General features: G+C 42.5%; 1 protein-coding gene across 1 annotated transcript in view; it reads right to left on the reverse strand.

Moving 5' to 3' along the window:
- LOC127658767 (disintegrin and metalloproteinase domain-containing protein 33-like) overlaps nt 1–22,287 on the reverse strand; it is a 198,495-nt gene that overhangs the window by 26,475 nt on the left and 149,733 nt on the right. The window contains exons 7-15 of the mRNA XM_052148266.1: nt 20,249–20,314; nt 18,859–18,930; nt 17,399–17,565; nt 16,523–16,607; nt 13,417–13,559; nt 5,575–5,752; nt 2,333–2,422; nt 1,963–2,158; nt 95–203 (exon numbers count right to left, since the gene is read on the reverse strand). Coding sequence (XP_052004226.1) covers nt 95–203; nt 1,963–2,158; nt 2,333–2,422; nt 5,575–5,752; nt 13,417–13,559; nt 16,523–16,607; nt 17,399–17,565; nt 18,859–18,930; nt 20,249–20,314 — 1,106 coding nt within the window. The remainder of the gene's footprint in view (nt 1–94; nt 204–1,962; nt 2,159–2,332; nt 2,423–5,574; nt 5,753–13,416; nt 13,560–16,522; nt 16,608–17,398; nt 17,566–18,858; nt 18,931–20,248; nt 20,315–22,287) is intronic.

A 22,287-nucleotide genomic window follows, 5' to 3' on the forward strand; every position in this document is an offset into this window, starting at 1 on the left:
GCTCTTTGGAATTGCAGATTTCACTAAAGTCAAGTCAGCGAATACTTTCACAGGAAGCACACTACGTGGTCAAAATGGTAAAATACCACCTCACCTTTTCTCACACTTCACGTAGTTGCCATGACTGTCCTTGCCGCAGTTTCCAAAGGCGTTCCCCGCCGCGTTCACATCTTGAAAACAGGCATCGTGTGCCGGCTGCGCGCCTGAACAAATTCACTTACTCAGTTAAATCCACGTTATCTCAGAGAAATGCCAATTCCAGTCAGGGACTTAAACAGACCCACTGTGTGAATGTAAAACTAGCCAGCTGGCTTTATTCCAGTTGCTGATATTTAGGTAGAGATAATTAGCATATAGGTTTCAAGTGAGCAAACAGAGTTTTAATGAATATCTTAAATATTTTTGACACTTATTACCATATAAATATTCTGCATGTACAAATAATTCAATAATCTCAAATAGACCAATAAACTGTGTGATGATCAATGTACAGCATGATATGAAATATGATAATATCTGTTACATGAACTGAATATCAAAAATGCCCTCCCCCTAACACCCCCCACCCCACAAATAACAAAGTACTGTATGTCTACTCTGATCTACTGTGTATCTTTGACAGCCAAAAAGCCTGACTGGATGTGAGCCCAGAACACACTAGAGGAGTACAGCCAACCTCCATGAGCTCCCGCTAAATAATCAACATCAAGCAGCATTTGATCATTAGTGCTGACTAAACGCAGAAAGGGCTCAATTAGGATTCAAGAACTTTGTTTTGAAAGGTTTGTCTAAGGATAACTTGTATACAAGGTTTTATTTTTATCCAAAGCATAATACACTATCAGATTGGCTCATGAATATTAATTAGGGTATTTCACATTTGGCCAGCTGATTTGCTCTAAGGAAGTTAAGCACTAGCATTATAGAATTTCTGCTTCTCCTTGGTCTTAAAGTTATCATTTTATGCAGCTAGATTTATTGCACTTTGACTAAGTAAAACACCTAAAAAAAAATAAAAATATTACATTTCAAAAAGTGAGATGGGCAAACTTTTTTCTAAATGTATGATGTATAAAAGTTATAATGGTTGCTTCAACCCTGGTACTGCTACAGTACTTTTTTGTAATGGCTGTCATCCTTTAAATGTAATGGAAGAGCACAAGTACATTAAATGCATGAAGCAACACCGATAACTGTATTTCTTAATTTATGAGACTCTTCAACTGCCAACTGAGTAAACCGGATGACTAAGAAGCCAGATATTTATGCAAACAATTCAGCGTCATCATACTCAAAATAAAACAACCTTACTTGCTCCTTTGGTAACAGAATAAATCTTGAACTGGATGCTGTAAATGTTACTTAATTTCCCAGGAAACTAAAAGCATAACCACAGTGTAAAGGGCCGTTCACACAGTATGCGTTCTTGAGTCCATCTATTCTTCCCCCTTTTGAATATGTCCTTTGTGAACTAAGAATAAAGGTCAACCGATATGGGTTGATTAATAGCTGATGCTGATATCCAGAGAGCAGGGTGGCTGATAAATAACATATACATTAATTTGCTAAAACAAAAGACTTTTATTTAGCAGTATATTTACTCAAACCTTCCCATAAAGGTTTAACTTTTTAAAAATAACAAATATTTACTATATTCTACTGACCACATCCACTTAACACGGCCCGGATCACCTGCTTAGAGTGTCAGACTGATCGCCGCGCAACATTCGTGAGTCAGAGGGACACAGTTTTGATTGAGGCAATATAAAATTATTATATGAGTGCTTCACAGGAAGAAAACAGATTTTTTATCAAGTTTCATGAGGTTTTTGAATTAAATCTGTTTAAACGAGGTATTGATTCTCCGATGCCAATCATTTCAAAATTCCTAATATCATCCAATTTATCAGCATCTGCGATATATCGGTTCACCACTACCTAAAACTGCATTTAGTATCTCACCATAGCCCCACAGCTGCAGGCATTGTTGTTCATGCGTCAGACACATGCCATTGTAGCAGTAAGCATGACCATACTGACAGGACGACCCATCTAGCAGGTAAACGTTAGCAGGACAGTAGGGAGAACCTCCTGTGCAGTATTCTGGTAGATCACAGGCACCAGCTGGACCACGGCACATAGTGCCTGCCTGCTTCAGCTGTGGACAGAGGGCACGATAAGAGACTGGAAGACTTTGATAAGTGGAGTGGAGAAAGCAGAAGTTGGGCAGACTCGTGTGAAAATGTGTTTATAAGAAACGTACTAACTAAGAGTCAGAGTGGAGAAGCAGGGGGAGAGAGAGAAATAAATAGACAGATAAATAGTCAGGCACCTTGCAGTCTTCACAGCAGACCCCGTGGGCACATTGTGCTTCTGTCTTCAAGGTGCAATTGCTGGGGTAGCAGCAATCATTGGTACATTCCTGTGGGAGACAGAAAACACACACAAGCGTGCACACGAACACACACACCAAAGCAAATCAACTTATGGCCCTGAACTGACAGTTATTCACTGAGTGCACGATATGAATGCACACGTATCCACACACGCATACAGAGGTTCATGTAGAAGGGTTCAAATGTACACATTGAAAATCTATGATTCAAAATCTAATTTAAACCTAGGGATCTTTGGATTCTGAACACTTTCAAAAAAGAAACATTATGATTTAAATTGAATACAGAATTAAGATTCTGCAATATTTTTTGTAGGACTGGGTAAAAATATAAATTTTCCAATGCACATGATCACGATATCAGTTCTTAATCTCAAGATCGATCTTTTAATCTATACAGCAACCCTCTACAAAGTGAGTAAATCACTTGCATATGCGATCAAATGCTATGGGAGTAAAACTATCTGTGATTAGCCACTGCCTGGTAAACTTTCAGATTTCACTCAACAGTGATTTAGTAGTATAATGGTGAAGAAGTTCAGCAGCGAGATCTTTTCACTGCGTGTTGAGACTAAAATCATTTTGAAAGCGTGTTGCTTTGACTCATTTCGTGTAATGTGTGTCCAAAGACAAGAGCCATGCAATCATTTGTCATTGAATAATGTCTCTTGTAATACCCTTTAAGTTGTTTTCAGTCAGTTGTTGATTAAAAACAAACAACAAAAAAGGAACATTTAATTGCAATCACACATAGCACGGATGCACTAAAGAAATGCATCCTCTCTCGTTGTGCTCACTGACTGATGCCTGTTTTGTGCCAATTTTTTACTCCCTAGTATGGTTATGTTTAGGGGTAGATGTAGGGTTGACCTTTAGGGATAGATAGGGATCAATGACTCACTACTAAGTTTAGGGGTGAGGGTAAGGGTGTGCTTTAGGTATAGGGATCAATCAGGTAGCGGGGACTGCAAATCTGGCGGGGAGTCAGATTTTGGCACAACACTGGTAGTTTTAAAGAGAGAATAATTTAGAATGTGTTCTACATATAAATGTAAATGATACAAATTATGCATGTAATCAATAAACATGTAACAAAAAATATATATGCAATATATGCAATTGACAGTTATTGGTGGAATACATTGAATATTTTTCTTGAATATTAATTCCTTAAGTACCATAAATCGGAATACGATTTTATTGCTTCCACTGAAACAAACAAGATGCTAATTGGGACATTTTCATCTCGCTGGTATAACATGGATCATCAGGTTTTGCACAAACTTGCATAGCAGCATTTTCACAATTGGACTTTTGAGCCATACACACACACCGCCTGCATGCATGCTTTGACTGAAGTGCGGAAAGGAATTAATAGAGGAGAAAAATTTAACAGGGTAATGGATGCACATACAATTTTTTTACATGCATGACACTGATGTACATTGTAGAGGCTTCTGATGACCCATAATTATACCACACAGCTGAAAATGAACAGGGTTAAGGGAGGAAGTGTGTGTGGTGTGTTCTTGTGTGTTTAATGAGGAGGAACATCACACAAACACACACAGGTTGGTCTACCTATCATTATGAGGACTTTCCATAGACGTAATGATTTTTGTACTGTGCAAACTATTGATTCTATCCCCTAAACCTAACACAACCCCTAAACCTAACCCTCACAGAAAACGTTCTGCATTTTTACATTTTCAATAAAACATTGTTTAATATGTTTTTTAAAATTATGAGGACATAATTTTCCTCATAAACCACATTTATAGCACAATACCCTTGTAATTACCAGTTTGTAACCCAAAAATATTCCTCGTAAACCACATAAACATGCACACACACACACACACACACACACACACACACGCACACATTCCCTCTCATTGTCACACAAAAACTCTCTCGATCTCTCCGTCACACAAACACACACACATCAACTGATGCTTGATATCATTTTAGAGCCATTGACATCAAGTGCGAATGACAGCTATGATTATTACACCAGGAATAAATAAGTGGTTTGATTTGGTAAGTATAATGCAAAAGATATGCATATATGACAGGCCTTGCACTGTCCAGTCTATATTTGTGTATTCTTGAAAGTAGAGAGGCCTGACGGATGAGAGTTGTTTGGATTAAAAGGCTAGTACAAAGGTGTATAATAACAGGTATCCATTCGATGTCGCAAACTAGCTTTTTCTGAGATGTGAGCTGAGGTATTGTTTCAATGAATGTGCTTTTGGCAGCAGGTAAAATCCATAACAGGAGTCCAAGTGTTTATGTATTGACAAGGAGTTACAGACACTACCTCAGTCTACCTACACCAGATGGCAAATCACCCAGCCATTATATGCGCAATGACAGCCTGTCAAACAGCTTTTTTTTTCCCTCTCTCTCTCACACACACACACACACACACACACACACACACACACACACACACACACACACACACACACACACACACACACACACACACACACACACAGTTGTGTTTCCATGTTTTATGGGGACTTTCCATAGACATAATGGTTTTTATACTGTACAAACTTTATATTCTATCCCCTAAACCTAACCCTACCCCTAAACCTAACCCTCACAGAAAACTTTCTGCATTTTTACATTTTCAAAAAACATAATTTAGAATGATTTATAAGCTGTTTTCCTCATGGGGACCAACAAAATGTCCCCACAAGGTCAAAAATTTCGGGTTTTACTATCCTTATGGGGACATTTGGTCCCCACAAATTGATAAATACACGCTCACACACACACACACACACACACACACACACACACACACACACACACACACACACACACACAAGCAGACATAAAATGTATGCAGTTTCAACTGTCAGTCTTTGGTATGCCATTTTTTAGCTTTGCAATCATTGATCTGCCATCGGGCTGGTAAAAGAAAACTTCTAAAAGGAAACTTTTTTTGGTAAAACAAAGCTCATGAATACATTACATGAATAAATAAACTCATGAAAATGAGAATCAATGGTAATCCATTTTAACGCAACAGATCAAATTTTTATTTATTATATGTATTACAAACCCTCTACTGTTCTCTGAAAATGATTCAATCGTGATTGGTCCGAATCAATATTCTCTAAATCAATAAGTAATTCCATTCAATTATTCATTTAGGCACAAATCACCTCTGGTTCTCCACAGTCACATTCCTCCCCTTCCTCTACAAAGCCGTTTCCACACCTCTTGCCCCCAACCAGATCCTTCATGTTGGGCATGTTGAACAGACACATTCCCCCTCCCTTCTGGAAGTAGTTGTCCAGGTCCTTTTTGCTACAGTGGCTGAAAACTTTTGGAAATGGGTGTCTGTGGAACATTTTAAAAAGGGATTTATACAAATTTTCCTGCATAAACGTGAAAACAAAGTTAAGAATATATGCAGTTATGAATATAAGTTGGAAATATGGAAAAATCTTACAGTTGTCTTCTAACTTATTGGTTCAATACAAGTTAAGCTCATCGACAACATTTGTGGCATAATGTTGATAACCAAAAAAATATTTTTAACCGCACCCTAGTCTATGTCTATATATATATATACACACACACACACATACAAAGAAAAAAAAGAAATCTGGGTACAGTGATGCACTTACAATAGAAGTGAATAGGGCCTGTCCATACATGTAATAATACACACAAATGGCTATTTGGTTGTATGGCTACAAACATGATTTTAACATGAAACAATTTACAGCCATTACAAAGTTTATCAGGTTACAGGGTTAACCAGCATTATGTTGTCAACAAAGGTGTAACATTGAATATAACTTTACACAGATAAGGTCAGTTAGCAATTTTATCATACTACTATACTACTTAACACATACAGTATAATGTTTGTCTTTTAGTTATACTTTTGAAACGGTGTGTATTTTAATATTTATGGGCTGATCCCATTAACTTCAACTGTAAGTGCCTTTTTACTGTAAATGTGATTATTGATTTAAAATAAATAAATTTAATAAAATGAGGGATGAGTCAAAATGTTTTTTTTTTGTGGTTATCAACATTATGCCACAAATGCTGTCAACTGAGCTTAAACGTATATTCCGGGTTCAATTCAAATTAAGCTCAATTGACATTTCTGGCATAATAATAATATGTGGCATTATAATTTTATAAAAGCACATAGATTAACTCTTCTGTCAAAACTCACGTATTATTTGAGCAGTAAATTTGTTTACATTGTAATTTTTTAAGTCATTTTAGGGTTTTAGGGTTTGTTGACATTACATCGTAATGGCAACGAAGTAGTAAAATTGGTTATTACTTTACAAAGAAAAGGTTAAGCGATTTTATCACACTTATTTCATGTTAACACATATTTTTTATGACTTGTTGCTATACTTTTATAACAGTGAGTGTTTTAACCTTTATTGATTGTCCCCATTCACTCATTGTAACCCAGGTATTTGCTTTTTTTAAACAAAATGAGAGGCAAGTCAAAATATATTTTTGTGGTAATCAACATTATGACACAAATGCTCTTAATTGAGCTTAACTTGTATTGAACCTGAATATTTCTTTAACTCAGAACTTTCCTTTAATTGACACCATAGACCATTGATGTAACCCGCACACACAAACACAAGACGAGACAGTCACAATGTCGGAGAAAACTGCTTTATTCCAACAAAGCAGGCAACAGTACAAAAACAGGTCAAATCCAGTGAAGAATGGTCAGGGTGAGCGTTAAGTCGAAGCCGGGGAATCAAGATAGGGTAAAGGGGCAAATCCGGCAGAGAGTGGTCAACGAGAGCGTAGGGTCAAAGCCGGGGTAAACAGAATCAGAAAGACGGGTAAGACTAAACAGGGGAGCTAGGGGAGCTGGCAAGCTAAGGGGTAAACAAGAGGAGTTCAAAACTAGACGAGACTAGCGGGGGGCAAGGACACGGGAAACTAAACACAATAACCAACGGGTGTGAAACGAATGTGCTGTGATATAAATAGGGGAACTAATGAGCGGTGCAGGTGTAACGAATAAAGGGGTGATAAGACGAGTACAGGTGAAACTAATGATCTAGTGATTGGGACGAGTGCGTGTGAAACTAATACTGGTGATAGGACAGCGGGCATGCGAGCCCGAGGAGGGAGACCTGCTAACGAGCATGAGAGCTCGTAGGAGCAAAACGAGCATGGAAGCTCGAGGGAGCAAAATGAGCGTGCGAGCTCGAGGGGGGGAGCGAGGGAGCGGGGTTCGTGACAGTACTCCCCCCTCTAAAACGGACGGCTCCTGATGGCCGCGCTCTGTTGCGAGGAGCGCGACCTCTGGGAAGTGGTGCTGGATGATCCCAACAAACAAAAAACCCTGAACAGACAACCCACAAAACACACAAACAAAATTGAGGGCAGTCCAAGGGGCACAGAGGGAAATGAGACAGTCCATGGGGTCAATGGGCAGTTTCAAGGCAAGGTCAGGGGGAACATAGCAGACAGGCGGGTGGTCGGGAGATCTAGGGGGCATCCAAAGGGCAGAGACTGGGTCAGGGGGTCTGGGAGGTGACTGGAGGACAGGGACTGGGTCCGGGGGTCTGGAAGGTGACCACCGGACAGGAATAGGGTCCGGAGGCCAGAGAAGAGGCCACAGGACAGGGAGGGGGTCAGGAAGTCCGGGCTGAGCCGTGAAAGGCGGTGCCGTCAGAGGCGGCACTGTAGGCGGCTCTGGAGGTGGGGTTCTGGAAGGCTCTGGAGGTGGAGCCGAAGGAGACTTTAGGGGCGAAGGCCTGAAAGGCTCTGGAGGTGGAGCCAATGACGGTGGCGCCGTGGGAGGCTCTAGAGGCGGAGGCCTGGAAGGCTCTGGAGGTGGAGCCAAAGGAGGCTTTAGGGGGGAAGGCCTGGAAGGCTCAGGAGGTGGAGCCAATGACGGTGGCGCCGTGGGCAGCTCTAGAGGCGGAGGCCTGGAAGGCTCTGGAGGTGGAGCCGAAGGAGGCTTTAGGGGCAAAGGCCTGGAAGGCTCAGGAGGTGGAGCCAATGACGGTGGCGCCGTGGAAGGCTCTAGCGAGGTAGGCCTGGAAGGCTCTGGAGGTGGAGCCAAGGGAGGTGGCGCCGTGGGAGGTCCCCGAGGCGACGACCTGGCAGGCTCTGTAGTCTCGGGGGGTAGAGCCGTAGGAGGCCAGAGAGGCGGAGCCATAGAAAGCTCTGGAGTCTTTGGGAGCAGAGCCGTGAGGGGCTCGGGAGGTGGAGCCGTGGGAGGCTCTGGAGGGGGAGCCGTAGGAGGCTCGGGAGGTGGAGCCGTAGGAGGCTCGAGAGGCGGAGCCCTAGGAAGCTCTGGAGTCTCTGGGAGTAGAGCCGTGAGAGGCTCGGGGAAAAAGGTCGTGGCTCTAGAGGTGGGGCCCTGGAAGGCTCGAGAGGCTCGTGGGGGGGAGCCCTGGAAGACTCGAGAGACGAAGCCCCGAGAGGCCGGAGGGGAGGAGGAGCCCTGAGAGACTCGAGGGACGGAGGCCCTGAGAGGCTCGAGGGGAGGAGGAGCCCTGAAAGACTCGAGAGGAGAAGCCCTGAGAGGCTTGGAAGGAGGTGGAGCCCTGAAAGACTCGAGAGGAGAAGCCCTGAGAGGCTTGAGGGGAGGAGGAGCCTAGAGAGACTCGAGAGGGGAAGCCCTGAGAGGCTTGAGAGGGGGAGGAGCCCTGAGAGACTCGAGAGGCGAAGCCGTGAGAGGCTTGAGGGGTGGAGCCATGAAAGACTCGAGGGACCGGAGCCCTGAGAGGCTCGAGGGGAGGAGGAGCCCTGAAAGACTCGAGAGGGGAAGCCCTGAGAGGCTTGAGAGGGGGAGGAGCCCTGAGAGACTCGAGAGGCGAAGCCGTGAGAGGCTTGGGGGTGGAGCCATGAAAGACTTGAGGGACGGAGCCCTGAGAGGCTCGAGGGGAGGAGGAGCCCTGAAAGACTCGAGAGAAGAAGTCCTGAGAGGCTTGAGGGGGGGAGGAGCCCTGAGAGACTCGAGAGGCGAAGCCGTGAGAGGCTTGAGGGGTGGAGCCCTGAAAGACTCGAGAGGGGAAGCCCTGAGAGGCTCGAGAGGAGGAGCCCTGGGAGGCTTGGGAGGAGGAGCCTTGGGAGGCTCGTGAGGCGGAGCCCTGGGAGGCTCGAGAGGAGGAGCCCTGGGAGGCTCGAGAGGAGGAGCCTTGAAAGACTCGGGAGAAGAAGCCCTGAGAGGCTTGAGAGGCGGAGCTCTGGGAGGCTCGAGGGGTAGAGCTCTGGGAGGCTCGAGAAACGGAGCCCTGGGAGGCTTGAGAGGAGGAGCCCTGGGAGGCTCGAGAGGAGGAGCCCTGGGAGGCTAGGGAGGAGGAGCCTTGGGTGGTTCGTGAGGCGGAGGCCGCGAGGGCTCTGAGGGGCGAGCAGAGGCTGGCAGAGCCGTGGAAGACTCTGAGGGCGGAGCAGAGGCAGGCAGAGTCGTGGAAGACTCTGAGAGCGGAGCAGAGCTCGGCAGAGCCATGGAAGACTCTGAGGGCGGAGCAGAGGTCGGCAGAGTCGTGGAAGACTCTGAGGGCGGAGTAGAGCCCGGCAGAGTCGTGGAAGACTCTGGGGGTGGAGCAGAGCCCGGCAGAGTCGTGGAAGACTCTGAGGGAACCTCTGCGGTCTTGAGCACAAGACGAGACTGGGGAGAAGGGGCCCTCTTCCTTCTCTGACGTCTTCGGCCAACAGGGGATGTGGCCATGGGGATGGTCGAGGCTACAGGCGCTGGCTCTGGGGCGGTCGAGGCTACAGGCGCTGGCTCGCTGACCGTGGCAGACATGGGCGCTGGCTCGTTGGCCGTGGCGGGCATGGCTGCTGGCTCGCTGGCCGTGCCAGGCTTCGAGGCTGGGGCCGTGACAGGCCTCGGGAATGGGGCTGTGTCGGGCTTCGGGACTGGGGCCGTGTCGGGCTTCGGGACTAGGGCCGTGTCAGGCTTCGGGACTAGGGCCGTGTCAGGCTTCGGGACTAGGGCCGTGTAAGGCTTCGGGGCTAGGGCCGTGTCAGGCTTCGGGGCTAGGGCCGTGTAAGTCTTCGAGACGGGGGCCGTGGTAGGCTTCGAGACGGGGGCTGTGGTCTGGAACGCTGGTTCAGTTTCTGCCTCCCCCACAGTAAACGAGGAACCAGCGTACAGTAGGGCGAGGTCAATAAACTGAGCCAGGTTGAGAGAGCAGCGACCACCAGGCATGAATGATGAGGCTGGCTCATTCAGTCCATATTGAAAAATGTCTTTCAGAGCCACCTCATCAAAATTCACCTGGTTAGCCAGGGCACAAAAATCCACAACATAAGCCTCTAAGGGTTGGCTCCCCTGGCGCAAAACCAAGAGTTGGGCCGCTGGCTCCATAATGTCAAGGACGGGGTTATGAGTTACACAACCGCTGCCTTGCACGAAAAACTCTTGGTAAGCGCCCGAAGAGCCATCAAACCTCTCAGGGGGTTGAAGGCTCACGGCGCTCCGAAATGCATAAATGGGCTCAGGGGCAGACACAGGTGAAACTGGGTGAAATAAATCAGAAATAGTGCATACCTGCTGCCCCTGGGCCGTGAGCGCGTGGTCATCTCTCCAAACAGTAGCTCCTCGCGCTGAATGTGATGTGTACCTCCGCTCTAGTGAGCTGCGCGAATCCTCAGCGCGGGGCATTGTGACTGTCTACGGTGTGGTTGGTTATTCTGTAACCCGCACACACAAACACAAGACGAGACAGTCACAATGTCGGAGAAAACTGCTTTATTCTAACAAAGCAGGCAACAGTACAAAAACAGGGCAAATCCAGTGAAGAATGGTCAGGGTGAGCGTTAAGTCGAAGCCGGGGAATCAAGATAGGGTAAAGGGGCAAATCCGGGAGAGAGTGGTCAACGAGAGCGTAGGGTCAAAGCCGGGGTAAACTGAATCAGAAAGACAGGTAAGACTAAACAGGGGAGCTAGGGGAGCTAACAAGCTAAGGGGTAAACAAGAGGAGTTCAAAACTAGACGAGACTAGCGGGGGGCAAGGACACGGGAAACTAAACACAATAACCAACGGGTGTGAAACGAATGTGCTGTGATATAAATAGGGGAACTAACGAGCGGTGCAGGTGTAACGAATAAAGGGGTGATAAGACGAGTACAGGTGAAACTAATGATCTAGTGATTGGGACGAGTGCGGGTGAAACTAATACTGGTGATAGGAGAGTGGGCATGCGAGCCCGAGGAGGGAGACCTGCTAACGAGCATGAGAGCTCGTAGGAGCAAAAATGAGCGTGGAAGCTCGAGGGAGCAAAACGAGCGTGCGAGCTCGAGGGAGCAAAACGAGCGTGCAAGCTCGAGGGGGCAGAACGAGCGTGGAAGCTCGAGGGGGCGGAGCGAGGGGAGCGGGGTTCGTGACAATTGATCACATTTTTGACCTGTATGGGGTTTTCAATGGCCAATTCTTAAACTATTACGATTAATCCCCCCCCCCCCCCCAATCCTGAATATGTGGTTACAGACTTACCTAAAGCTGTATTTCAAGAAACATCATGATAATGAATACAGTTTTCCAAAAAGTTTTTCAACTTTTTGGACAAGAAAAAACACTCTCCTCCCTTTTCCGCCATGAGTTGTTGCCTGAACTTTTGTCTTGCTGTCAATGTATTCTAGTCTAACGGAGCTGTCACATCAGATGTTGTGATGTACTTTATTTAAATAATGTTAACCTTTCTTATCAGGAACAACTTACTTGACCACAATCAGTCAAGTTTCAAACCAAATGACTCTACAATGACTTTCCTACAACAACAAAAATATGTGCCAATGGGATGAGAATCAAATAACTTAATTCAAGATAAATTCACAGAATTGTATTATTATTAATAATACATTATTTTATTACATTTTCTTTCTCAAGTAAATGTATCTTCTTTTAAGTATGATTCCATTTTTTGACAAGACAAAAATATACTGATTAAGAAAACGATTTGTTTGGCAGTTTGGATTCTGGATGTTTTATCAGCTTTTGGCACTGTCAATCTCTAAGCTGGATGCTTTTCTGGTTTTTATCCATAAAAAAAGTGCTATCTGGTGCATTTCTGGTTTATTTTCTTGGATAAGAGTTCTTGCCCAATGAGCTGTAAAGTGCTTACCCTGCACCCTCACTGGGGTTCCACAGGGCTCAGTGTTTGGCCCCCTGCTGTTCTCCATTTATACTAGATTGCTCAGAACATCCTCCAATTGCATTTCACCAGTGCTAACAACACTCAACTACACACTTTGTTCCCACCCTCCAAATCTGTGATCTCAGAAAGGATCTCTGCATGCACCTCTGATATAAATCTCTCTTCTAGAGAATTTTTGTGGAATCTTTCTCACACGACCAGAGCCAGTGCAATTTGTTTTTCAAACTTTCGTGTGATGCCACGATAGATGGCACTTTATAAAACACAATGTCTACATCTCACCTAAAGCTTAATTTGACAAGGCTAAATCTCCCTCATCACATAGCTCACTTTTTATATTTTGGTTAAAGGTCACACAGTCATTGCTTTTGTCTTACATAGCTAGGCTTTTGATTATCAGCATAACATAACATTCACTTTGCATCATACTCTGGCCTACAAGAACCACCAATTTACAACTACCTCTTCCTCAGAAGTTCTCCAAACATTTCTTTACTACCTGGCAGACAGATAAAACTCTGTGCACCCTGTCTCCTACAAATTGCATAGCAGCCAGCCAATCATATTGCAACTCTTGGTAGTTTTGTGTGCAATACACATCAGACAGTCAGTAAAGAGTCTATGGACAGTATGTGAGTGTGTCATCCATCATCTCCTTGACTATTGCATACAGTAGCATTCTGGTCATATATTATTTTAGTATTATTTGCAATTGCGTCAAGGTTCTTCTTTATGCCTGGAACCTATCTCAGCATGCTTTGTGTTTATTCAGCTACCTGTCTTGGTAATTGCCATTACCATGATTAATGCTTTGTAGGTTTTTTTGTTAGAAAATGGCTGCTAAAGGCACAAATGTCACATGAATGTAGAAGAGTATTACTATTTACCCTGTAGCTGCTGCCATAACGCATCCACCCTGCTCGGCAGTGGCTTCCACACAACAGCCCTCGTGATCGTGGCTCATGCCAAAGTTATGGCCAATCTCATGTGCCATGGTGGCAGCCGCCCCAATGGGCAATTCGGAATGGTCCTAGAAGAGAGGATCATTTAATCTGGCACCCGTAACAAACATCAAAACAAATGAAACAGCACTCCAAGCACATAAACAACATTGAAAGTCTATCTGACATGATGAATTGATAATACATTAAAGTATTGACCATTTTTCACTGCTACACTATAGATTAATTATTATTTATGCTTTAACGTGAAATAAAGGCTATTTCTAAGCCACAGGCTACTGTTGTTCTGTTATACCACAGTAGGTAAATGGCAGGAGAAGCCAAGAGGACATCTCAGATCTCCCAAGACATCTTTGTTATGCTACAATGATGCCATAAATTGTCGAGGATGTTTTTTTTTTTTTTACCTGAAGGTTGCAATTTAAGTACCTTGGTTGGAGCAAACAGAATGACCTTTCTTTTATCTTCATAAGGCCACACACACACACACACACACACACACACACACACACACACACACACACACACACACACACACACACACACACACACACACACATATTCTCTCCTTTTCCTGGGTACAGGAGAACAAACTGATATCTCTGCAAAGGGCATGCAGTGTTGATTTTTACAGACAGCACTGATAATATCTCCACCTTTAAAACTGATGAAATATGACATGAAGTTGCATTACAAATGACTTCTCTTTCCATATTTTTCATTCCCTAAATTTCCCCCAAGAACCCACATTGTCCTTGTGATGCTGATTCTAAATGATCTAAGGCAGTACAGATAGGAGTCCATTTAAAAATATAAAAGGCACGTTTTCAAACACACATCGGCCCTAGTCTAGGACAAGACCACACAGATAGTATTAATGCAAGGCCTATTCGGATTGGGACATGGAAAGCAGGGAAAGAACAATGCCATGGTCCACCTTCATTGAAAACTTTTCGGCAGCCATTCAGGCTAAAATATGGGCTGGCAAAACAAATTTAATGATAATCTCGCATTCACCAATTTATATGCGTTATATATGCTTCTCATCTGCAACATGATATTTTGAAGCCTGGTTTTCACACAAGTCTGACACAAGCCATTACGGAGCCACACGCAATTGTCTTCTCTGCTCTAATCTTACATTTATGCATTTGGCAGACACTTTTATCCAAAGCGACTTACAAAGCCCTTATTACAGGGACAATCCCCCCGGAGCAACCTGGAGTTAAGTGCCTTGCTTAAGGACACAATGGTGGTGGCTGTGGGGTTCGAACCAGTGACCTTCTGATTAACAGCCCTGTGCTTTAGCCACAACACCACTACCACTCTATTGAATCTCTTGAGTGCACATGCGTGTGTCAACCAGGCTTCCCTCGATATCGTGCCACAGACAATCTGTTAAGTAGAATCTATTATTCTTATTTTTTTTGCAATGGTGGTTGTTGTGATTAAAGTTTCTAAATATGTTTAGGCTACTATTTTTTAATAACATACTATAATTATTATTATTATTATTATTATTATTATTATTATTATTATTAGAAAGACTAGCTATATTGACCTAACACATGGCATTGTTCTTTAATATATTGTAAATGGTTCATAAAGGGTTTTTAAATCTGGACCTCCAAGACTTATGGATCTGGCATTTCATTTAGTAGAGATCTCCATTTGTATGTTGGGTATATATATGTCTTTGAAATTGAAACAATTACATTTATTAATGTAGAAATGCCTCTATTAAGTCTCTCAGTGGACAGACTGATATTATCACATTGCTTGTGAATTATTTACTCTACATAAGCAGTTACAAAGAGCAATGTCTAGCGGATCAAACATTTTATTGCAGAGCAAAACAAAAAAATTCATAGCCACTATAGGAATTTCAATTTTTATTTTTAAAGACTATAGGAACCTTGTGACAGAAAACTAGTTGATGAGTCCTTATAAGCTACATGTAAGTGTTAACCTGCGATTGTTACTTCAAAGATCTATTTCTACTCGATCCCCTAAAAAATACCTTTGTTGGTTTTAGTCAGGCGGATTAAGTCGGATCGAATAACATTTTGGACATAAAGGGATTGTTTACCTAAACTTGAAATTTCTCTCATAATTTACTTACCCTCAGTAACTAACTCTGCAGAACACAAACAAAGATTTTTAGAAGAAAATCTCAACTCTGTAGGTCCATACAATGGATGTTAATCAGGTCCAAATCTCTATAAAAAGTATTTAAATATTGATCTGTTTCTCACCCACACCTATCATATCAATTCTGAAGACATGGATTAAACCATCAAAGTCATATGGATTACTTTTATGCTGTCTGTATATGCTTTTTGGAGCTTCAAAGTTCTGGCCACCATTCATTTGTATTGAATGGACCTGCAGTACAGAGCTGAGATATTCAAAGAAAGTTAAACACATGAGCTGAGATATTCAAAGAAAGCCAAACACATCTGGGATTTTATGAGGGTGAGTAAATGATGAGAGAGTTTGTAACCAAACTTGCTCTAAAAATGTGGTTTTGACACCATTAAGTTAAACCTACGGTAGTCACTTCAGATATAGATCACAGGTTTCACTCTCTTTCATAACTGAGTTATGTGTGAACCAAATCATATATAGCACTCCAAACAAAACTGACAAGGAATTCTGCTACTATGTGAGCATAGCCTGTATTGAATACTCTGTAGTCTATAGACTTGATCAGCATCTAGTAAATTAAACATTAGGGCTCCAGATTGTTGAGATGCAACCATTACTGACCAGTGAGCACATTCTGGGTAATGTCATGTACTATGACTCAATCCATGTATAATATCCAGCAGAAACGCTTCATCCCTCATTTGTATTCTGCAAAGTGCCCCTCTCCCTCAGCACAAACTAATATAGCCAATAAGAGGCTAATCAGGTGTGTGGGAGCTATTGATCACTTTATCAAAGCCCTACATATGCTATGCACAAACACAAACTCTATACACACACTGTTTACAGCCTTTTCCAGAAGCAAACCTGCAAGCTTTCTTACCACATTGATGCCGCCTGAGTTCTCGTGACTGCACATGCCCTCCAGAGGAGCCATCCCAATGGTGGTGCCCTTGAAAATCACACCACTTCCGGGAAAAACAAAACAAAACAGGCATATAGCTATGATTTACAGTGCCCACAAAAAGGTATTTGGACATTTGAGCCGCACTTACAAATTTATATATGTCATGGCCTTCAAACCAAAATATCAAACCAGGTGACATTTATTTTAAAGAAATATATCACAAGCACACCTTTTTCAAGCAAAACACTTCACAATTTCTTTTTTAATGATATAATAGATATACTGCTCTGAATTATGACAAAGAGATTAGTATTTGGACACTCCTTCAAGCCTAATGGAATATGTCTAAAGATAATATGATGAACTACACCTGTAGTTTCTCTGCTAGGATACCTGTGTGAACTTGAGGGAAAGTGAATTATTACTGTACATCCACTAAACATGACTTTGAGCCAGTTGTTTAAAATTAATTGCAAAAATAACCACAAAAAAAAAGTTCTGAGTAAAGGTCATCATTTGTTTGCAGATGTTTTGGTTTGACATTTTATCTAATACAATAAATATCATAATTCTTTAAGAGTGGAATTCATTTCCAAATGCTTTTTGGGCCACGATACAATATATCAATAACAAACATTAAAGCAGTTCTTAAACTTTAATAAGTTGAAGACCCACAAAATTATTGAGCATACTTTATACATACTTAATACAAACAAAAATACAAAATTGTATTAAGGTAGAACTTGTATATGCAAAATAATGTAAAAAGTAGCCCTTTCAAGAAGTAAAGACGTCAGCTTCGTTCTATATTTGCATGTGTACAGTACATGACTGGGTTGTTTTGTGACTTACGTGAGCAGTTGGGCATTGTCGTGTTTCTTGTGGGATTTGAGTTTCTGTCTCCACTGCAGGAAGGACCAAAGAGTTGAATTTGGCTCCTCATTTATGATGCACTGGTCATGTTCTGTCCACACCTCTAGACCAATCAGAGGTACACGAATGTTCAGTTCTCTGTAGAACTGATCAGACAAAAGAAAAAGAAAGAAAGAAAAAAATCTTGATGAGGGACAATTTAAAGGAATAGTTCACCAAAAATTTGTAATTCTGATAATTTAATCACCCACATATCAGTCAAAACATGTACAAACACAAGGATTAGCTTTGGAAGAATATACTGGTTGCTCTTTTCCAAAATATTAAACTGACAAGGAACTGGGACTGTCCAGCTCCAAAATTATGACAAAGCAACGTAAAATCATAATCAAAAGTTATACGACTGCAATATCCTTAAAGGGATAGTTTGCCCCCCCACAAAAAACAAAACAAAATAAAACATTCTCACATCATTTACCCACCTTCATGCCATCCAAGATGCGTACAACTTTTGTTCTTCTGTTAAACACAAAAAACTATTTTTAGAAGAATATTTCAGCCCTGCTGGTCCATTCCATGCAAGTGAATGGTGGCCAGAACTTTGAAGCTCAAAAAAGCATATAAAGGCAGCATAAAAATAATCCATATGACTCCAGTGGTTAAATTCATATCTTCAGAAGTGATTTGATAGGTGTGGGTGAAAAAACAGATCAATATTTGAGTCCTTCTTTTCTATAAATTCTCCTCCCTGCCCAGTAGGTGGAGATATGCATGAAAAATGCAAATCGCCAAAAACAAAAGAAGAATGTTGAAGTGAAAGGGGACATTTATAGTAAAAAAGGACTTAAATTTATCTGTTTCTCACCCAAACCTATCATATTTCTTCAGAAGACCACTGGAGTCTTGTGAATAACTTTTTTGCTGCCTTTATGTGCTTTAAGTTCTGGTCACCATTCACCTGCATTGTATGGACCAACAGAGCTGAAATATTCTTCTAAAAATGTTCGTTTGTGTTAAGCAAATAATAGAAAGTCATACACATCTAGGATGGGATGGGAGTGAGTATATGATTAGATAATTTTTCTCCCCCTTTTCTTGCCAATTCGGAATGCCATATTCCCAATGTACTCTAAGTCCTCGTAGTGGCTTAGTGACTTGCCTCGATCTGGATGGTGGAGGACGAATCTCAGTTGCCTCCACATCTGAGACCTTCAATCCACAAATCTTATCACGTGGCATGTTGTGCGCATTACCGCGGAGACATAGCGTGTGTGGAGGCTTCACGCTATTCTCTGGGGAATCCACGCACAACTCACAACAGCATTATAGTAGATTGCAAACATGACATTTCTTACATATTGTATTCAATAAACAAATGCTCCACAATACACCAGTTAAGAAAACCTTTTAACCATAAAATGCATCCAGGCATGACTTACCTTATCTACATAATTAGCAATTTCCATTATCCTCAGTTTAGTTTTGTGAAGGTCCTTGTTTTGCTTTCTGTACTATAGAGACATGAAGAAATGCCATGAGGAAAATTGATCAAGATGGACATAGAATAAACAGACACCACTTGAGAAATTGCAAAACCCTGTCAGAGAAAATTTGATTATCTAAATCAAATCTAAACCGGTCATAATGAAATCTTACATAATGTCTTGCTATTGGGGTTTTTGGTGACTTTGATACAGGTTTTGATGTATGAAAAGAACTTAATCAGAAAACTCAACAGAATGTAACATTCAATGGTCTGCATGCGCCACTCTAAATGTGTTCACATACCCGTGGACTAAAATTAAATATTCTATTTCGTATTCAGAACGGTATAAAATTCATTGAACTTCTTGATACCTCTTGAAATACATAATACACTATGTGGCCAAAAGTGGAAACCCCTTCTAATTAACATGTTTGGTTACTCCATTAATTCCAATGAAGACAAATCATAATGCTACATACAATGGTATTCTATGTCATTTTGTGCTTCCAACTTCGAGGCAAAAGTCTGGGAGGAGAGCCCTTTTTCTGTTTCAGACTTGAACCCCATTAAACATCTTTGGGGTGAATTGGAACGGCAACTGTAAGCCAGGTCCCAATCTCCAACATCAGTGCCTGACCTCTCTGATACTCTTGTGTCTAAATGCAAATTCATGTAGCCATGTTACAACATAAACTCGTACACAGGGCTGGATTGGTAATCTGGCATTTTCCCGGTGGGCTGACACACTTTGGGGCCGTTCTGGGGCAGAAATGGGCCAAATGGGCCGCGATAAGCTAAAATGAGCCACCGCGTTATGCAGAACGGACCACAAAACGGCGCCATGAAATACAGAAAAGCCCCCCGCTCAACAACTTTTGGGCCAGATGCTATGTAAAATCCCCGGGCCGATTTACCTTCCCAGTCCAGTCCTGTTCGTACAGTATCAAGGAAACCTTCCCAGAAGAGTGGAAGCTGTTATTGCAGCAAATGGGGAATTGATGCATATGGTTTTGAAATTAAATGTTCATCAAGCACATATGGTGTCAAAAAACTTTTGGCCACATTAAGTATATAAGTAGGGAAACTGATAGAAAATAGAGGAGGAGATAGAAAGATAGAGCCAGAAAAATGTGAAAAAGGCATTTCAGATGCTTTATATTAAGCAACAATTTTTCAGTGTCCACATCTGCTTGACAAAGTAGCACAAGGCTTAAACCACAAGCTCTAAACCACAACTCTGACTGTATTTCAAACTTTAAAGCCTTAATTCATGTGACAAACTTTGCCGTTTTAGAAGTGAATAATTTGCAGAGCTGTGTGTGATTCAGGTATCTTCAGCTTACCAGAGTGTTGTCAGCTACTATGTACAGTTCCATGTATTTGGTAGTACCCCAGGCATTGCGTCTAACCTAGGGAGGGGGATAAACAAAGAAACAAACAACCGGCAAACAGAAAGCATCATTAATAGCGAGAGGGTAGGATTTATGGATTTATTTTTCTAGTCTCTTGGCACTCTCTTTTACATACATAAAACAAGTATCAGAATGCCACAAACAACTTGACAAGTGATGAAGTAACAATGTAATTGTATTAAATCACACATTAGTAAAAATTTATGTAATTGCTATTTGTTGATTATGCACAAGATATGCTGGCAAGTTGCTACACAATGCCTGCAAATGCCCAAAGATTGTTAGCAACAATACAATAGCAGCATTGTGTTTTCATTGCTTTCTGTTACTGTTGTTTTTCATGTTCAGTTTTATTTGGTGTGGAGCGGAGGGGGACGGGGCCGGGTCGGAATATTGCGCGCCCGGTCCCCAATCGGCCTGATGAGGCGCGCGAGGGATAAAGGCGGCCGGTTCGAGAGAGAGAGAGAATTACGGGCATGTCCGTCATGTGTGTGTTTGTTTATGCTTTTGGTTTGAGTTTAATTAAATATCATTTATGCTGACAAGCTGGTTCTCGCCTCCTCCTTGCCCATCGCGTAACTGTTTTACATTGGTGCTGAAACCCAGGAAGGAGGAGGGATGCCCGTCGCAGAGTCCTCAACACTGCCGTCCGCCCTGGGGAGCGCCGCTGCCATCTGCCGGGTGACGGAGTAGCCCGACCGCCCGGATGTGGGGTACGGCCGTCGTCCGCGGGGCAAGTGGGGACTGGATACCCCAACCGCCTGGAACGAGGGAGCCGCTGCCGGGGGCAGAGGAGTGCCCTGCCGTCCCCAGAGACGCGGAGGGGTCGAGGGAAGACCGCCGTCCGCGAGGGGAGGAGGGAAGAAACTCTCCAACCGCCCGGAGCGGTAGAGCCGCTGCCAGGGGCGGAGGAGTGTCCCCATTTGCCGCCAGAAAAGCGGAGGCGCATTCTGCCCGCTGGGGGTCGAAGGTTTCACTCCGCATTTCGCCACTCACTATGCAGGGAGGAGAATTTATAGTAAAAAGGGACTTAAATATTTATCTGTTTCTCACCTACACCTATCATATTGCTTCAAAAGACATAGTTAAACCACTGGAGACTTATGGATTACTTTTATGCTGGCTTTTTGTGCTTTTTGGAGCTCAAAGTTCTGGACACCATTCACATACATTGTATGGACCTAAAAAATCTTTGTTTGTGTTCAGCAAAATAACGAAAGTCATACATATATAGGATTGCATGAGGGCGAGTAAATTATGAGATAACTTTCATTTTTGGGTGAAGTATCCCTTTAAATAACATCTGAAGCGTTTTTAATTTGGAAGACACACTGACAATTACAAAGGCTATTTTTACACCGCACAACTACGATTTGTCTTTTAATGCTTTGTCAATCTTCAAGACTGACTGTTTGCAGTGCTTAGAGATGAAATTGGATCCGTTTGTTCAAACTGTGGTCCAAACATGGTAAATCAACACTGGTTGCCAATGGATGACTTCATTTTTATGCAATGAGACTTTGAAAAGGGTAGCTATCATTGCAGAATGAGAACTGAACTCAAGAGGCACACGATAACTGTGCATAATATGCTCAATCCCAAACTATTCACTCGTTCACTCATTCACTATATAGCAATTGCCGCATAAGTAAGTATTATTTGAACACAAGCATAGATACAACTAGATATTTTATTTATTTAGCAAGATTTAAGAACTTTAAAGCCAATTGTACAAGGAATATTTCATCAGTGAAGAAAGACTGCAGTAGTCCACACTGTTTATTAATATATTTAAGAACTTTAAAGCCAATTGTACAAGGAATATTTCATCAATGAAGAAAGACTGCAGTAGTCCACACTGTTTATTAATATTTTAGGGCAGTGGTGGCTCAGCAGTTAAGGCTCTGGGTTACTGACCAGCAGGTCAGGGGTTCAAGCCCCAACACCACCAAGACACCACTGTTGGGCCC

Source organism: Xyrauchen texanus, chromosome 2 (genome assembly GCF_025860055.1).
Source record: "Xyrauchen texanus isolate HMW12.3.18 chromosome 2, RBS_HiC_50CHRs, whole genome shotgun sequence".
NCBI lineage: Eukaryota > Metazoa > Chordata > Actinopteri > Cypriniformes > Catostomidae > Xyrauchen > Xyrauchen texanus.